General features: G+C 48.4%; 1 protein-coding gene across 1 annotated transcript in view; it reads left to right on the top strand.

Moving 5' to 3' along the window:
* Drc1 (dynein regulatory complex subunit 1) overlaps positions 1 to 16899 on the top strand; it is a 34589-nt gene that overhangs the window by 16915 nt on the left and 775 nt on the right. Inside the window, exons 7-16 of the mRNA XM_087907424.1 lie at positions 1377 to 1499; positions 7133 to 7272; positions 7469 to 7603; positions 7922 to 8154; positions 10097 to 10209; positions 11058 to 11147; positions 11584 to 11670; positions 14531 to 14796; positions 15048 to 15191; positions 15509 to 15611. Of these exons, the coding sequence (XP_087763550.1) occupies positions 1377 to 1499; positions 7133 to 7272; positions 7469 to 7603; positions 7922 to 8154; positions 10097 to 10209; positions 11058 to 11147; positions 11584 to 11670; positions 14531 to 14796; positions 15048 to 15191; positions 15509 to 15611 (1434 nt within the window). The remainder of the gene's footprint in view (positions 1 to 1376; positions 1500 to 7132; positions 7273 to 7468; positions 7604 to 7921; positions 8155 to 10096; positions 10210 to 11057; positions 11148 to 11583; positions 11671 to 14530; positions 14797 to 15047; positions 15192 to 15508; positions 15612 to 16899) is intronic.

Raw genomic sequence — 16899 nt, 5'->3', positions numbered from 1 at the left:
GCAAGCACTCTTTCAACTGAGCTACCTCCCAAGCTCAGGAAACTTTTAATTTACTTTACTTAATTATTATTAATTTTTTTGTTGTTTTGTTGAGACTGGGTTTCCCTGTCCTAGCTGTCCTGGAACTAGCTCTTGTAGACCAGGCTGGCCTCGAACTCACAGGGATTCATCTGCCTCTGCCTCCTGAGTGCTGGGATTAAAGGCATGCACCACCACGGCCTGGCTATTGTTATTAATTTTTGAGATAATCTCACTATGTAGTACTGGCTTGAGTAGTACTTGATATGTAGAACAGACTGAGCTTGAACTTTTGAACATGTAGAAATTCTATGTAGAACAGGCTGACCTTGAACCTGTGAGCATGTAGAACTCCCTATGTAGAACAGGTTGACCTTGAACCTGTGAACATGCTTTTGCTTCTTGATTGTTGGGGTTGCAGGTGTGTACAACCCAATTTTAAGACACACTTAAAAGTAGTGTAGGAATAATGTGTCACTGTATTTCATAGGTACAAAGAGCGGAGAAGTGACATGAACAAGATGAATTATTGTTATTATTTTGCACTGTAAAGGCTAGGTTATAGGGTATGTTTAACTTGTAGGCGCCCACAGAGCCAGAAGAGGTTGTTAGATCTCCTGGAGCTGGAGCTGCAGTGACGTGGAGTCATGTGGGTTCTGGGAACCAGACTTGGGTCCTATGCAGGAACATTACTCTGTCGGAACAGCTGAGCCATCACTCCAGCTGCTGTGTAGCCGCTTGCCATGTCTGTAGTTTCTACAGTAAGAACCCAGCCAGCATTCTGAGAACCCAGTCTTGGAGCTTGAGCCTTTGAATGCTGTACCATCCGTGCTGCTATGGGTGCTACGGTAGTACGCCCATAGTGCGGGCACCTGCACCACAAGATGGTTCGCCAGCCTCCAGCAAGGGCCTGGAGATTGAAATACGCGCGCGCACACACACACACACACACACACACACACACACACACACACACACAAAACCACAGGTCATCCTTTAATTCCCCAAGAATGCCCACTTTATTGTGTTCAGGGCAGCTTATATAGTGCCTTCCCTGACCAATGGACACATCCTAGCTCTTCTTCAGCTGCAAACCACTTGAGACCACTCCCCTGCCATCAGGAACTCCTGAGGGTCTCATGCTCAGACCAGCTGCAGGCATAACAAGTTGTTTACTCCGGCAGGCAAGGGGGTCACAGGAAATTCAGGGTCTGGGGGTCCACCATCCCCAACAGAATGCCAGCAGACATCCGTGTCCGTGAGACTCCCAGGTCCTGCACTGTACCCTGCTTGTCGGGCTCTCCTGAGGGTTGAGTTGGGAGGGAGGTTCCCTGATCTGCACGTCTGCCCACCCTTAGCTGGAGTACCTCATCACCCGCATGAAGAAGGTGGAGGACTATGAGAAGCAGCTCAACAAGCAGCGGGCCTGGGACTGCGAAGAGTACAACACGATCAAGATCAAGCTCGAGCGGGACGTTCAGGTGGGAGGAGGCTCTGTGCCTTGGAATCAGGTGGCCAGGAGGTGACAAAAGGAGTCTCTCAGCTACTCCCCATGGTGTCTCAGAGGCAGGCACTTACTGTATAGTATCTACCTCTTCTCTCTCCTCTTCCTCTTCTTCCTCCTTCTTCTGGTCATCCTTCTTTGTCCTCCTCCTTCGTCCTCCTTCCTCTTCTTCCTTAGAGGGATAAGATCTAATGTAGCCTAGGCTAGTCTTAAACTCTGTGTTGCCAAGGATGGCCTTGAACTCCTGATCTTCCTACTTCCTTCTAAGTGTTGTGAGCCACTGTGTGAGGGTTAGGAACAGGATACACAGGTCCTCTGCAAGAGCAGACAGTGCCCCTACCTAGGGAGCCGCTCTCTCCAGCCCCTTAGTTTAACTGTTAATGAAGGAAAGAAATGCTTTTATTTGAGGCTGCTCATGCTCTGTCTGTCTGTCTATCATCTGTCTGTCTGTCTACTGATCTATATACATCTATCATCTGTGTGCTGGGGGCTAATGTAGGGTGTCATTCACACTAAGCACATGCTCTCACTGAGCTATAGGTCTCGTGCCCTTTTACTTTTTATTTTGAGACAGTCTCAAGTTACCAAGGCTGGCCATGAAGCCACCCTGTGGCCAGGGTCGCTTTGAAATCGTGACACACCTGCCTCAGTTGTAGGCCTATGCTCATTTAAGACTGTAAACTCAGTTCTCAGTAAGAGCTGCTGGGATTTTTGTTTGTTTGTTTGTTTTGATTTTTCGAGACAGGGTTTCTGTGGGTAGTGTTGGAGCCTGTCCTGAAACTTACTTGTAAGACAGGCTGACCTTGAACTCACAGAGATCCACCTGCCTCTGCCTCCCCAGTGCTGGGATTAAAGGAGAGTGTCACCACCACCCGGTTTAGAGCTGCTGTTTTTAATACCAGGATGTTAATCACAAAACACTGAGTATGTGCCAGGCCCAGTGGCAGTTAGTGCAGGGCTGGAGATGGAGCCAGGGGTGTGATGGTGCATGCCTGTAATCCCAGAATTTACGAGGTGGAGGCAGAAGGATCAGCAGGTCATCTTTAGCAACATAGAGAGTTGGAGGCCAACCTAGGCTATATGAGACTTTCCTCAAAATCCCACCAAACAAGCAACAATAAACTGTGCTTACTATATAGCAATCAAGGATGGCTATGCTGAGACTAAAACTTGAGAAAATTGACAGTGGGGCATTGGTGTGGAAATTATGTTAAGCATAAAGAGGGAGAACTGATACCTACTGTGTAACTTATGTCGCTGTGCCCTGCAGAGGTGGCTGTGGGAGGCCCAGGCTTCTGTGAACCGTGTGGGATCCTTGGCTACACTGCCAACAACCCCCGTGTGCCATTGCCTTTGGTACCCCTGTGTGTGCTGCCTTGCATCTGAGATCTGGGATCTGGTGGAGCCCAAAGGGCTTGCGGTTGGTGCCAGGCACTCAGCACAGTGGCAGTGCCCAAGGCTTTGGTTCCTGGAATTGCTCTCAAGCAAAACCAGGAGCAAATGATTGTGACAGAGGAAGTAAAAATGGCCAAGAAATAGACAAACATGTGTGCAAGCAGAGTTGCAAATCAAAGCAATCAGATGACGGTTGCTGTGGTTGGGTTGCCTGGGTCTGGTTGCTTTGGGATTTTGATTATAAAATCAGCGCAGTCAAATTTGTCCAAATTGCAAAGGGGAAACGGACTCAAGCCCTTCCGCTCTTTGTGGTATTCAGTGGTGTGAGACTCTGGAAGTGGTTCCCAGGACTAGCAGTGTGGTACCAAGGGCCGGAGAGATGGCTCAGTGGTTAAAAGCACTTACTGCTTTTGCAGAGGTTTGGGTTTGGTTCCCAGCACTCACCTGGCGACTCAGGTTCTGGCCTTCACCTGCATGTGGTATACATACATACATGTAGGCACTCACACATGCACGTTAAAAAAAAGATGAAGCCAGGCGGTGGTGGCACACACCTTTAATCCCAGCACTCGGGAGGCAGAGGCAGGCGGATCTCTGTGTGAGTTCGTGGCTAGCTTGGTCTACAAGAGCTAGTTCCAGGACAGGCACCAAAGCTACACAGAGAAACCCTGTCTCAAAAAGCAACAAAACAAAAAGATGGTACTGGAGATGTTCGTGTGTGTGTGTGTGTGTGTGTGTGTGTGTGTGTGTGCTTGTTGTGTGGTGTGTGTGTAGCCCATGGTATAGACATAGAGGTCAGAGGATTTGCAGGTCAGAAATAATTTTTAGAAGTTATTTCTCTCTTGCCACTATCTCCCCTAAATATATTTTAAAGTATGACTTAGTATTAGAGTGGTCACCTAGTACATACAAGGCCCCGAGTTTGATCCCCAGTACCATTGTTAAAAAAAAAAAAGGCAAAAATATTTTTAAATGAGCCGGACAGTGGTGGCACACGCCTTAATCCTAGCACTCGGGAGGCAGAGATCTCTGTGAGTTCAAGGCCAGCCTGGTCTACAGAGCAGGTTCCAGGACAGGTGCCAAAGCAACAGAGAAACGCTGTCTCGAAAAACCTAAATAAATAAATAAATAAAATGTATTATGAAAATACATTTTTCTGATATAATCTTATTTTAAGAATGACATTTTCAGGCTAGAGAGATGGCTCAGTGATTAAGAGCACTGGCTGTTCTTCCAAAGGACCTGGGTTCAATTCCCAGCACACACATGGCAGTTCATAACTGTCTGTAACTCCAAGATCTGACACCCTCACACAGACATCCATGCAGGCAAAACACCAATGCACGTAAGATAAATTAAAAGAAAAAAAGAGTAACATTTGTATCGAGTTCATGTGATAGAGTTTGTTTGCACTTAAAGCTCGCATGCTCATTATAGTATGAATATAAAAACGCCGTGTGGCGGGAGAGACTTGGGAGCGCTGTCCCGCAGGAGGTGTGCGGGTTCTGTGGACACCCAAGCACTCTGCATCTCAGAGAGGACTGGAAGAGCCACTGCTGTCTCTAATTCTCAGTGCCTCTCGTGACCTTCTCTGTGTGTTCATGCCCTTTCATGTTACCACATCCAACACGAAACTTTTGTCCCTGACTTCTGTAATGAGCCACCCCACCAGTCCCTGGCCAGCCCCTGAGCACACATGGCCGGGTTCTGATCCAGATCCTGGCTTACGCCCAGAAGGGGCTATGTTTGGAGCAGCATGGGTAGTTTCCATCGAAGAAGGAAGACTTGTCCTCTGGAAGCACCCGGACCATCCCTAGGAAGCAGAGTCAAGGCTGCTGTTTTGCTCTAAGCATCTTCCATAGGTTCTTCTGGCTCTACCATGAGATGCTAGCTGTGGTCTGGAGGAAGATAGGTAGCTCCTGGCAGCTGTCTGTCTGTCACTCTAGCATCTTCTCCGAGCTGGCCAGCAAGGTGCCCAGTGCTGATTGGGCAAGGTGGAGCCGACTTGATCTCTCCATCAGTGGAGACAGAATCGGTTTCTCCAAATTTCTTGAAAGGAATCTGCAGACTAGTGGAGAGAGATAGGACGGAGACCGCGTGTTAAATCACCCCCTTCTCTAAAGAGGAAGAACCTGCTGCCCTCTGTATTTGCCACCTCTTCGGCTTTCCTCATTAATCTTAAAATAGTCAGCTGGGCTGGGGAGGTGGCTCAGTCAGGAAAGTGATAGCTACACTGAGTTCAGGTCCCCAATGTCCACATAAAAAGCTACCTGGTAGCATGTCCCTGTAACTCCAGTGTCACAGGGTTGACAGAGGTCGATCCTTTGGGCACAGTTCATGCCTTTAATCTCAGACAGGTGGATCTCTGTGAGTTCAAGGCCAGCCTGGTCTATAAAAGTGAGTTCCTGGGCAGCCAGAGCTGTTACACAGAGAAACCCTGTCTCAAAACACCAGAGTCAGTGAGCTCCAAGTTCAGTCCTAAACAAATAAGGTGGCAGTAAATGAGGAAAAAAGATGATGTCAACCTCTGTCCTCCACACAAGACACCCACATGCGTGTAGTCCCGCACACACATGTGAGCACACATATATACCACATACTTGCAAACAAATTAATGAATAAATTGATGGACGATTTCAATATGTAGACCAGGCTGGGCTGGAACTCATAGTCCCTCTGCCTTGGTCTCTGGATGCCTCTGATTACAGGGATGCACCATTGTGTCCAGCCTCTCCAATCATGTTTCTACAAGTTGACGGAGTAACCTTTCTGCAGGGTCTGGACGCCCCTGCTTAGTAACCTGAGTGGCACCACCTTGTCTCTGGATGATATTTTAAATCTTCAGCTTGGCCAGGCTCAGCTGCACAGCCCGCTTCATCTCTAGTCATCGTGGCCCTGTGCCCTGCATCCTGAAGTGCTCGCGGTCTCTCCCGATAGCTCTCTTCTTGCTTCTGTGTCTTGTGTGCCATTTCCTCTCCCCAGAGCCTGGGGTTCTCAGTGTCACCTCCCTAAGTCCAGGTCTTAGCAGATGTGAGGGTGCCGTTTCCTCAGGGCTGATTCTTGTTCCCTCGAGGCCAAGGGCTTCTGACTTAAGAAGAAAAGTGATTTTCTCCGTGGCCCATAGCACCCTCTGTGTACTTGGAACTACTACTTCTTTTTTATTTTTGAGACAGGGTTTCTCTGTGTAACAGCTCTGGCTGTTCTGGAACTGGCTTTATAGACCAGGCTGGCCTCGAACTCACAGTAATATGCCTGCCTATACCTCTCAAGTGCTGGCATTAAGGGCATGCACCACCACCTGGCTTGAATTTCTTAACATGTGTGTGTGCTTACTGTCTTAGATTTAGTTGGGGACTATGACTGTTCAATGTGGTTTCCCAGAAGCATCTAGAAAAATGACTGACATATATTAGTCACACAGTAGATAGAAACTGACCTATCGGTGGCCTGTCCCCTTTTTCTGCTCCCTGATCACTGTATAAGGTGAATAGTCTGGCCCATGTTACTACCATGGAGCTACCTACCATGAAGGGCTGTATCCTTTCTCCCTTGAAAACACAATGATATATGTCCTTTTACATGAACCTAGGTTGCTTTCCCCTGATATTACTCCTCTGGGGGAAAAAAACTGAGGAAATTGTGAGCTTTGGTAGTAATATTATTTTATGGAGTTTTAAAAGGTAGCTATTCATACCATTAAAGGGTCTGGAGCAATGCACCAGGGCTGGCTGACTGGGAAATTCCTGATGCACCCTTTCTTCTTTGTGTGTGCAGGTTTAGCTGTGGGATGACTGGTCTGTATTTTATCTATTTGTCTTTTATTTTCCCTCTATTGGCGCTTTCCTCTTTTCTCTATATTTATTTTGTTTTTTATTTCTGTGTTTGTATGTCTCTGTATGTATGCACATGTGTATGCAGGGGTCTGCAGAGGCCAGAAGAGTGCACCGGATTCTCTCCCCAACATACATGTCGGAAACCAAACTCCAGGCCTCAGTAACTCTCATCCTCAGTAATGACAACAAGTGCTCTTAACGGCTGAGCCGTCATCAATGTTGATGACAGAATTTCTAGTTTAGGTTGAGGCACACGCCCCTGAGCTCCCTCTAGAGCGTGGCTTGAACAAGCCATTAAGGTCCTCGGGGACAGTAAGTTACACTAGGGCCGGCTAGGTATGCATGTATGTATGTGCGTATTTACTTTTAAAATCGACACCAGATTCTCGAGCAACAGCTTCAACAGATGAAAGCAACTTACCAGCTAAACCAAGAAAAGTTAGAGTACAACTTCCAGGTGCTGAAGAAGAGAGACGAAGAGAGCACTGTGATCAAATCCCAGCAGAAGAGGAAGCTCAACCGGTCAGTGAGCCAGTGGGTAGAGCAGCTTGCTTGGCAGTGTGTGTGTGTGTGTGTGTGTGTGTGTGTGTGCGCGCGCGCGTGAGCGCGCACGCTTCTGTGCTGTCCTGTGAAGAGGCAGAAAAGGTCAGGTGGTCGTAGGGGCCACCTCTGTCCTACCTGCTTTGCTGCCCCATTTGGAGTTCCTTCTCTCCATCAGCTTGCACGATGTCCTTAACAACCTGAGATCAAAATACGCCAAGCAGATAAAACAGTTTCAAGAGGAGAACCAGTCCCTGACCTCCGACTACAAACGGCTCGTGGGACAGTTCAAGGAGCTACAGAGAGCCATGAGGTGTCCCGGGGGTCTGGTCTGGAATGGGGGCGGTGGCAGGAGGGAGAGCTGGCAGGGTGCAGCAGCAGCGATTTCACTGGATTTGAGGTCCCCAGCTCTTCCGGAAGACTCACTCATGCTACACGTTCCTCTGCCCCTTGACTCATGGGTCACTTGTCCGTTTTGATTTCTCACTGGGACAACTGCATTTTTATCCCATGCAGGGTCCTGGTGTTGGGGACTTGAAATTCTTCCTTGTGTTCTTATCCTATTGACAGTTGGGGGAAGGGAGCCTGGGGCCAGGCCTTGAGGATGGTTGGCTGTGACTTTGCTTTACAGACACTTCACCATTATCGACGCTGAAAAGTTTCGGGACATTTGGCTGATGAACGAAGAAGAGGCGAAGGCGCTAGCACAGAGAGCTTTTGACGTGGACTGCGTCATCAATGTTCAGCACCTGGGGCTGCCCTGGAAGATTCCTGACTTCTGGTTCCTGAAGAATGTGGGGCCAATTTCCCTGCAGCAGCGGAAGTCAGCCGCACAGATACTAGAAGAACTGCTGCTGCAGACAGGTGACTGAAACAGTCACGGAGACGGAGCGGCCCTCTGGGAACATAGACTAGCCTACCCATCTTACACGGCAAAGGCAGGAGAGATGCTCAGTAGTGGGCTAGTGAGAGGGTTCGGTGGGTAAGGAGATTGCCGCCAAGCTTGATATCTTGAGCTTAAACTCCAGAGCCCACACGATAGGACAGAAGTGACTCCTCCTACAAGTTGACCTCTGACCTCCACACATGTGCCCCCACATGGAATAAATAAAAACATGCTTCCTTTCATCTAGTTGTTTGTGCTACCCAGTACCTCACACATATCAGACATACTCTGAAGTCATTGTGTTATATCTACAGCCCTCACTTTACTTATGATACCGCTGGAGATTATCTGGTTGTAGTAAAAACTCCTCTCCACATGGTACCATGTTGAGTCTGTGCCCAAATTCCCTCAAACGGTCCTCTGGTCATCCCTGGCCTGGTTGCTTTGGGGGTTACTTGTGTTGCCTAAAGAACAGTTCCATTCATTTGTCTTTTAGTTTTCTTTGTTGGAAATCGTTGGTACAGATCTCTATGAGTACATTTGCTGGGGTAATGGGCAAAGTCTTTCTTATCTTGTTGGAAATCATGACACAGAGATGTTGTCATTTCTGTTTTCTTAACATCATATACTATCTGAGACTCTGAGTCATGCATTTTTCTTTTTTTCTTTATGAGAGAGTCTCATGTGGCCCAGGCTGGCTTCAAACTCTACGTAGCCAAGGCCAGCCTTCAACTCCTGATGTTCCTGCCTCTCCCTTCCAAGTTCTAGGATTATGTATGACATGTGCTAGATCATAAGTATTGTCTTGCCTTTTGAACAACCAGTAAGTCTTGGGTGATACACGATTTTTAAAATATATTAATTCATGGCCGGGTCATGGTGATGCACACCTTTAATCCCAGCATTCAGGAGGTAGAGGCAGGCGGATCTTTATGAGTTTGAGACCAGCCTGGTCTACAGAGTGAGTTCCAGGACAGCCAGGGCTGTTATACCCTATCTTAAAAAACAAAAACCAAAAATTATTTGTGTGTGTGTCTGAGCCACAGCACATGTGTGGTTCAGAGAACAACTTGCAGGAATTGGTTCTCTCTGTCCACCACGTGGATCCCAGGGATCAAGTTTAGGTTATCGGGCTCGGTGGCAAGTACCTTTTGTTCAGGGAACCATCTTACCAGCCATTATACCATGATTTTATTTCCCATGTTCTGAGTAAGAATTAACAGGGTAAAGATAGGGTAAAACATTTAAATTCTTTTTAAAATTGTAGTTTCTCCTTTTTTTGGTGTGTTTTTCTTTGTGTTTTCCCTCTTTAATTGCAAAAAATTATGTGTGTGCTTAATTTATGTGTGCATAATTAATAATTATGTGCACACACATTATGCTACATGTGTGTGCCTTAGGAGGCCAGAAGGTGGTGTTGGATCTCCTAGAGCTGGAGTTCCAGGTGGTTGTAGACTGGCAATGTGGGTGCTGGGAACTGAACTCAGGTCCTGTACAGGAGCAGGAAGGGGTTTAGCCTCCGCACCATCTCTGCAGCCTTCTTTTTCTCGTCTTAAGGGAACGTTTGTCCTTTTAGTAGGCTGCTTCTAATCTCTGTGGGTTGGAAATCATGTAACTTGTCTCCAAAACGCAAATAAATAGGTTCATGCTCTCCTCTCCCTTCTTGGTTCATGGTTGGACTCTGAGCATGAAGCCTCCAGATAGGTGAGGTTTGGGGAAACACATCGTCCTTGGCTGGCTGGGGCTGTCCTAACTCTTTAGTCTCAGCATTCACATGTGATTACTACCGAAGCCTACTTACTACCGAGGGTAGTAAGCAGGCCATTTGCTCAGGGAAAGCCACCCGGAAGCTTCTCAAAGTTCACAAGCCAAGAAATCATCCTCTCCCCACCTTCCTTTCTCTGACCCACTTACTTGTAGAAGAAGATGGGACAGAAGAGGCCATGTCAGAGGACGAGTCTTACCTGGACCTGCCCGAGCAAGTTTCAGCAAAAACTACCAAAAGAATCTTGATGCTCCTGTGTGACGAGTCGGTAAGGCCCCCCGGGCCCCTGCGGCTTGGAGCCAGGCGTGGCAGGCCTGCCCAGAGAGAAGCCTAGGGAGTGAACTTGAGAGGCCTAGCCGGCAATGGCTGCTCCCACAGCGGGCCATGCTGGTTGACAATAAGGTTGTCCCTTCCACTAATCCGTCTGCCAGGTCTGCCGCTCCTGTGCCTGCCCCAGCTGTATCAGGTCTCAAATATTTGCAGTGCTGGCAGTGAGGACATGCTGGAGCTGGCTCAGCGGGAACTAGGTGGTTGCAACATGGCGTGGGTGTTTCTTAGCTGAGGCGGTAGCTCAGCCTCAGTGGTCTCGGGGCAGCCACTCCTCCTGAAGGTCCCCTCTGTCACACAGCTGGATAGCATGGCATCCTAACTCAGTGTGACAGCTGACTTCTCCTTACCCCACCCCATCTGTGCCACACACAGTGTGTCCCGATGTGGCTCTCTCCTCCTCCATACCCTGTTCTCCTCTTCAGGGCTTGCTTCTGAGTTCTGTAGGAATTTGAAGGAAAATGGGTGAGGCGGGGACTGAGGCTGGTCTTGTTTAAAGTACGGTGGAGACTCAGGTGTTTGCCCAGTGACTTGTGGGTGAGGTGGAGAGCAGCCTAAACCCAGGATGCGAACTGGCTTTGTCCTCGCATCCTGAGACTGGCTTAGGCAAGCCCAGGTGACCTCCACTGAGGAGGTCCACTGAGGACCCCACTGCCCAAAGGCTCACTGTTAGAGGTTCTGCTCTGTGGCATTGTCCCTGTAGGGTCATGCTGTGGATGACTGAAGACCCTATGCCTTGTTCCTGGAACCCGGCTCTGACTGGGGACACTATTCTCTTTTTCTCCCCAGGGTTTCCTCATAGAGAGCAAACTGTTGAGCCTGCTCCTCCCCCTGGAGAAGAGTGAATGCTATCTGCTGAGGTTGGACGCCATTTTCTCTGTGAGTCCCACTGGGCAGAGACGACATGGGGTGGGGGCCGGAACCTATTTTCTCAACATTACCTCAGCCTTGAGAGTATACCAGAGTCTCCCGGGCCCTTTCGGGCTCAGTATTACTGCCTTCCTTCAACTTCAGATTGACTTTGGTGTTGTGATCTGTGTGGAGCACCCCACCCACCTCCCCTTGTGTCATGATGTGTTGAGTACCCCCCCAGGTGTCATGATGTGTGGACCCCCCAACTCTGGGCTTTGTCCCAGTCTTTTGATGGTTCCAGTTGACTGCATCTTTCTGGCTCTCACCCTACACCTATTTAGGCCTCATGGATGCTGAGCGGAGCCTCTTACTCTTAGTTCAGAGGAGTTGAGGGTCTTTGAGTACCCCGAGTTCATGGCGTATTTGGGGAGGCATCTGAGCGGCCATCTTGTTTTCTCCCCAGGCCCTGGGAATTGAAAGTGAGGATGACCTGTACAAGATGGTGAACTTCTTCCTTCGGTACCGGGCCCATCGTTTATCCTCTGCCAAGGTGGGGCAGGGTGCAGCTGGGAGAGTGTTTTGTTTCTCCAGAGGTTTTGCTGCCCCGTGGGGCCTGCCTATTTTTTCCCTCTGCCCCTGTCTGTGCCGTGTGCCCTGTGTTCTAACGCGGCACATCCCTCTACCATCCTGTAGCTATCCGGGGCATGCGGTGGTGTGAGCACTGGCACTGGGGATGTTCTGTGCCAGGAATGGCTAAAAGCATTGGCTTAGTTATTATTATTTTTTATTTGCAAAGGGCAGAATGCCTGGGGGAGGGATGGGATGTTGCTCTATACTGAGGCCTAAGGGCACTTTCCCTGGGCTTTTTTCAAAACCAGTCTTCAACCACTGAAATCTGAATATATCACACTCTGCATATTTGATCCATCACACTCTTCTATGAAGCAGGGCTCAGTGTGACACCATAGATATTACATTGCAAATAATTTCATTATGAGATGCAAAGAGTAGCTACTCTGGAGAGTCACATTAAAAGTTACAAGATTTTAATTTAAAAGTGTTTTTAGTGTTGTTAGCACCAGGGTGAGTTTCCTGACAGCCTTCAGAAAGAGAGTGTCCGAGGGCTGGGGAATGTAGCTTATTTGGAAGGTACTTGCCTAGCACGCGTGAAAGCCTGGGTTTGGTCCACAGCATTACATGCTGTGCATGTACACAGTGCATGATAGCGCAGGTCTGTGATCTCAGTACACAGGAGGAGGAGAAAGACCTTAAAGCGCACGCAACATCTGAGAAAGAGTATTTTCAATTGATATCACAGTTAAGGACTAGTTTCCTTATTATATAAAGAGCTCACACAAGCCAATAAGAAAAAAAAAGACCAACAGTTCAGAGCAAGTGTGGGCAGCCTCACTGTCGCTCAGGTTGTCCTCACACTCTCCCACCCCACTCCTTTGCACACCAGCACACCTGGACTAGGACAGGCGACTTTAAACACACGGCTGGATGCCTTGGGAGAAGGCACATGGGGACTGCACAGTTCCTTTCTGCCTGTCGGACTGGCAGTAGAGCTTGAGGTCTGCCAATATATAACTGAAGCTCTGTGTGCTGGCAAACTAAAACCTGGTGGGAGTGCAATGGCTGCCGCCTTCACTGGGGACAGTTTGACAGCATCAGTTAGTATATAGATAGACCTTAATCCGAATACAGCTGACTTTCTTTTCTTTTATTCTTCTTTTTTTGAGACAGGGTTTTATGTAGCCTAGGCTGGTCTCAAACTCTGTGTAGCCAAGGATGACCTTGAACTTTTAACTCTCCTACCGCTGCCGTGGAAGTGGTGAGATTAAGGCATATACTCCTGGGTGCTCTGCTTAATGAAGTTGAGACTATATGTATATTATAGCTTTTTAAAAAATGATTTATTTCATGTACATTTGTGCTGCTTGTATGTATGTCTGTGTGAGGGTATCAGATCCCCTGAAACTGGAGGTATAGACAGTTGTGAGCTGCCATGTAATTGCTGGGAATTGAACCCTGGTCCTTTGGAAGAGCAGCCAGTGCTCTTAACCACTGAGCCATTTCTCCAGCCCCTATATTATAACTTAAGGAATGTATTTAATAATTCATAAGCACATTCATAATGAGACACTACTCAACTACAAAACAAATAAAGATCAAGAAAGTTCTTTATATGACTATATGAAAAAAATCCATGAGGTTTATTGGTCTGTGAAAAAAGCAAAATAAAGAACATGTACAAAGATTTATATAAAAAAACAGTAAGTGTAACATAAGAGGCCGGGCCTGCTTGTTTGTGTTTCTGTCCTACCCGGCACCCCAGCTGTTTAGTCCCAGAGTAAAATCACACTGAAATCTCTAAGTTATAATGCTGATTGGCTTGTTAGGTCAGGCTTCTTACTGGCTAACTCTCACATCTTGATTAACCCATTTTTCTAATCTATGTTAGCCATGTGGCTCAGTACCTTTTACAGTTGGGCAGCTCACATCCTGCTGCTTCGGTGATCTGGGCAGGAGTGGGAAGAATCAACTTCCTCCTCCCCAGAATTCTCCTGCTCTCTTTGCATCATTTCCACTTCCTGTCTGGTTTTCCCGCTTACACCTCCTGCCTGCCAATCAGCATTTATTTAAAACATGATTGACAGAATACAGACAATTCTCCCACACCAAGCAAGGAAGCCAGAACTATGGCTCAGTAGGTAGAGAGACATGCCACCAAGCCTAGTGGGGAACTGGGTCTCTGGGGCCCGTGTGGTTGACAAAGACAGCAGACCGCCACAAATCCTCCTCTGATCTCCACACATGTGCTCCCTCCCCACAAATAAATAAATGTAATAAAAAACAGGGAGGAAAAGTAAGTACATGTTTGTTCAGAGACACACTATATTTTTCCTGGGTGCAGCGGTGTACACTTGGAATCCCAGCTGAGGCAGGGGGATCATGAGTTTGAGGCCAGTCTGAGCTCTATAACAAGATCTTGACTCAACAATAGCTTTCATTTCTCCCCAGTGGACACAACTTGTGGCATAAGAAGCTGCTAACATCACTGCCTGCAGGTGGTAAACTGAATGAACTGGGAGTGGGAGAAAATAGGAGAAAGGCTATTTAAATTTAGAAATGACACCAGGCTTGGTTCTGTATTGTGAGTCAAAGGGTATTTATGGCATCGGAGCACATACTATCAATACAGCGAACTCCTGTGAAACTGGGTTTAGAGATAGAGCACAGCCCTCATTTCAGGACCCCATGTACCCCCTTTCTACCTGCCTGCTGTCTTTATGTAAGTGTGTCCATCAGCAAGTGTTCTGGAAATTTGCTTTGATTTCTTCTCCTGTTTTTTGCTATGTGTTTGGGTCTCAGCAGCCCACAGTCAGCAATGCTCCTCTCTCCAGTAGAGTACCTCCGTTAATACGGAGCGCACAAGCCTGATGTCCGCGATGGAGTGTCTGAGCATGCTGTCCCAGGTGGACAGGAAGAGCCTGGTATCCAAATCAGAGGTGGAGTCCATCGTTGAGCAGGAGGCCCTGCAGGGAGGCGACTACGAAAGGCTTGCAGACAGGGAGTTGAGAGAGAAGGAGGGCCTATCTTCTCCCAGGCTCATCCACCCCAACGATGTCCTTAAGATTCTGGAGGCCTTTGTCATGGGGCTGAAGAAGCCCAAGTAGGCAGTGTGCGGTGGTGATGAAGGGCTTGCCTGAGACCCAGGGACTGGGAGGCTAGGAGGCATTTGGGGCAATTGATTGGAAAAGGGGCTGTGTACACACACACACACACACACACACACACACACACCCATACAAATGTGATTTTTTTAACAGCAAGTATATGACTGGCTTCAGTACTATGACTGTTATTGCTTGGGGGACTAGGGTATTAGGTGGTGACGGTGACACCATTGGTTTTGACTTTCAGGGACGTCCGTCCAGTACCGAGGGTGAAGAAAGATGTTCGCGATAACTCCAGGGACAGCGAGTATTGGGCGTCCCTGGCCATGGTTATCCCTGCCTCCAAGCAGAGCCTCTGGGATGCGCTATACAAGGCCTTGGAGAAATATTAGTCAGTACCAGGGTGTGGAAGGGCAGGGAGCTGGGTGGTCTTTAAGACAGTCCTGCTGAGTCATAGCTGTGTCTCCCATGCTCACAGTTTGACATGGTAGAATGTTGGTAGGTGGTGGCGGTAGTAGGCGGTAGAGGGTGGCACCTCTAGTCCCACCCTCCTTGTCTGTCCCTACTAACCTGGGAGAAAGGGAAATATCCCAGTTCTTCCTCTACTTGAAGCCAGGACAGAAACACCAAGGGCCTGGTTTCTAAACAGTAGAGGAGGGAAGAGTGCACTGGCCTCTGTCTAACCTGCTTCCTCTGCCTCATCCCCAGCCTTGTGCTGACCCAGAGGGCCAAGCTGCTGATGGAGAATGACTCTTTGGAGCAGCAGAATGCTGAGATGCAGTCCCTGCTGCAGCAGTATCTCCAGGCCAAGGTGAGTGGTGGGACCCCAGGAGGAGACGGTTGCTGGCAAGTCTGTGGGTACTGCCTGCAGCCCTGCCTAGGCAGAAGGACCGTGACTCTGTGCCTTGGTGCCATTACTTTGGTTTCACTCTGTTGTGATCACTCTCTTTGTTCTATTTGTCTTTAATTTTGTTTTAATTTTTTGAGGCAACGTGTCAGGTGGCCTTGGCTGGTCTCAAACTCCATTTGTAGCCAAGGGTGACCCTGCAGTTCTGATATCTTGCTTTCACCTTGGGAAATTGGGATTTCAGGCATAAGCCACCACAACCTGTGTATGCGGTGCTGGGGATCAAACCTAGAGCCTTTACTCATGTTAGGCAGGCACCCTACAAACCGAGCTACATCTGCCTCCTCCCCTCTCAGCTTGTACATTGTAGTTCACTTGCCTTGAACTCATGACTGTTTGCCTGTCTCAGTCTTCCAAGGGCTGTAATGACAGGCAGGAGCTACAATGCCCAGCTGTAGAAGCATTCTTTTTTTGTTTGTTTGTTTTTCGAGACAGGGTTTCTCAGTGGCTTTGGAGCCTGACCTGGAACTAGCTCTTGTAGACCAGGCTGGCCTCGAACTCACAGAGATCCGCCTGCCTCTGCCTCCCGAGTGCTGGAATTAAAGGCGTGCACCACCACTGCCCAGCTGTAGAGGCATTCTTAATCTCAATCTCTCTCTCTCTCTCTCTCTCTCTCTCTCTCTCTCTCTCTCTCTCTCTCTCTGTGTGTGTGTGTGTGTGTGTGTGTGTGTGTGTGTGTATGTGTGTGTTCACACGCACATGCCATGACACACATGTGGAGGTCAGAGGACAGCAGCTTTTGGGAGTTAACTTTCTCCTTCTACCGTGTGGGTCCCAGGGATAGGACTAGGAAGTCAGGCTTGGCAGCACCTTTCCCGCTGAGCTATCTTATTGGCTCAAAATCATCTTTCTACATAGCCCTGGCTGTCCTGGAACTCACCATGTAGACCAGGCTTGCCCCAAACTCAGAGATCCATCTACTTCTGCTTTCCAAGTGCTGGGATCAAAGGCACATTCCACCGTGCCCGGCCATAACTGTTCTTTTTTAAAAAACAGTACCAAGTCCAAAAGTAGCTTTCAGGCTCCAGACTCCCCCTCACTCCCATTTGTGTATCTTCTTCAGTCCTAACAACCTGCCAGGGAGCTAGGCAGAAACTATCCTCCCGGCTGTCAGAGATGCGAGCTTGGAGCTTTGGTGACGCTCCTCCCCCTCTGCCAGACCAACTTCCTAAGACATGGCGGAGGGGCTCTG

This window comes from Myodes glareolus, chromosome 6 (genome assembly GCF_982192425.1).
Source record: "Myodes glareolus chromosome 6, mMyoGla1.1, whole genome shotgun sequence".
Lineage (NCBI taxonomy): Eukaryota > Metazoa > Chordata > Mammalia > Rodentia > Cricetidae > Myodes > Myodes glareolus.
This window is presented reverse-complemented; position numbering and strand designations above follow the sequence as displayed.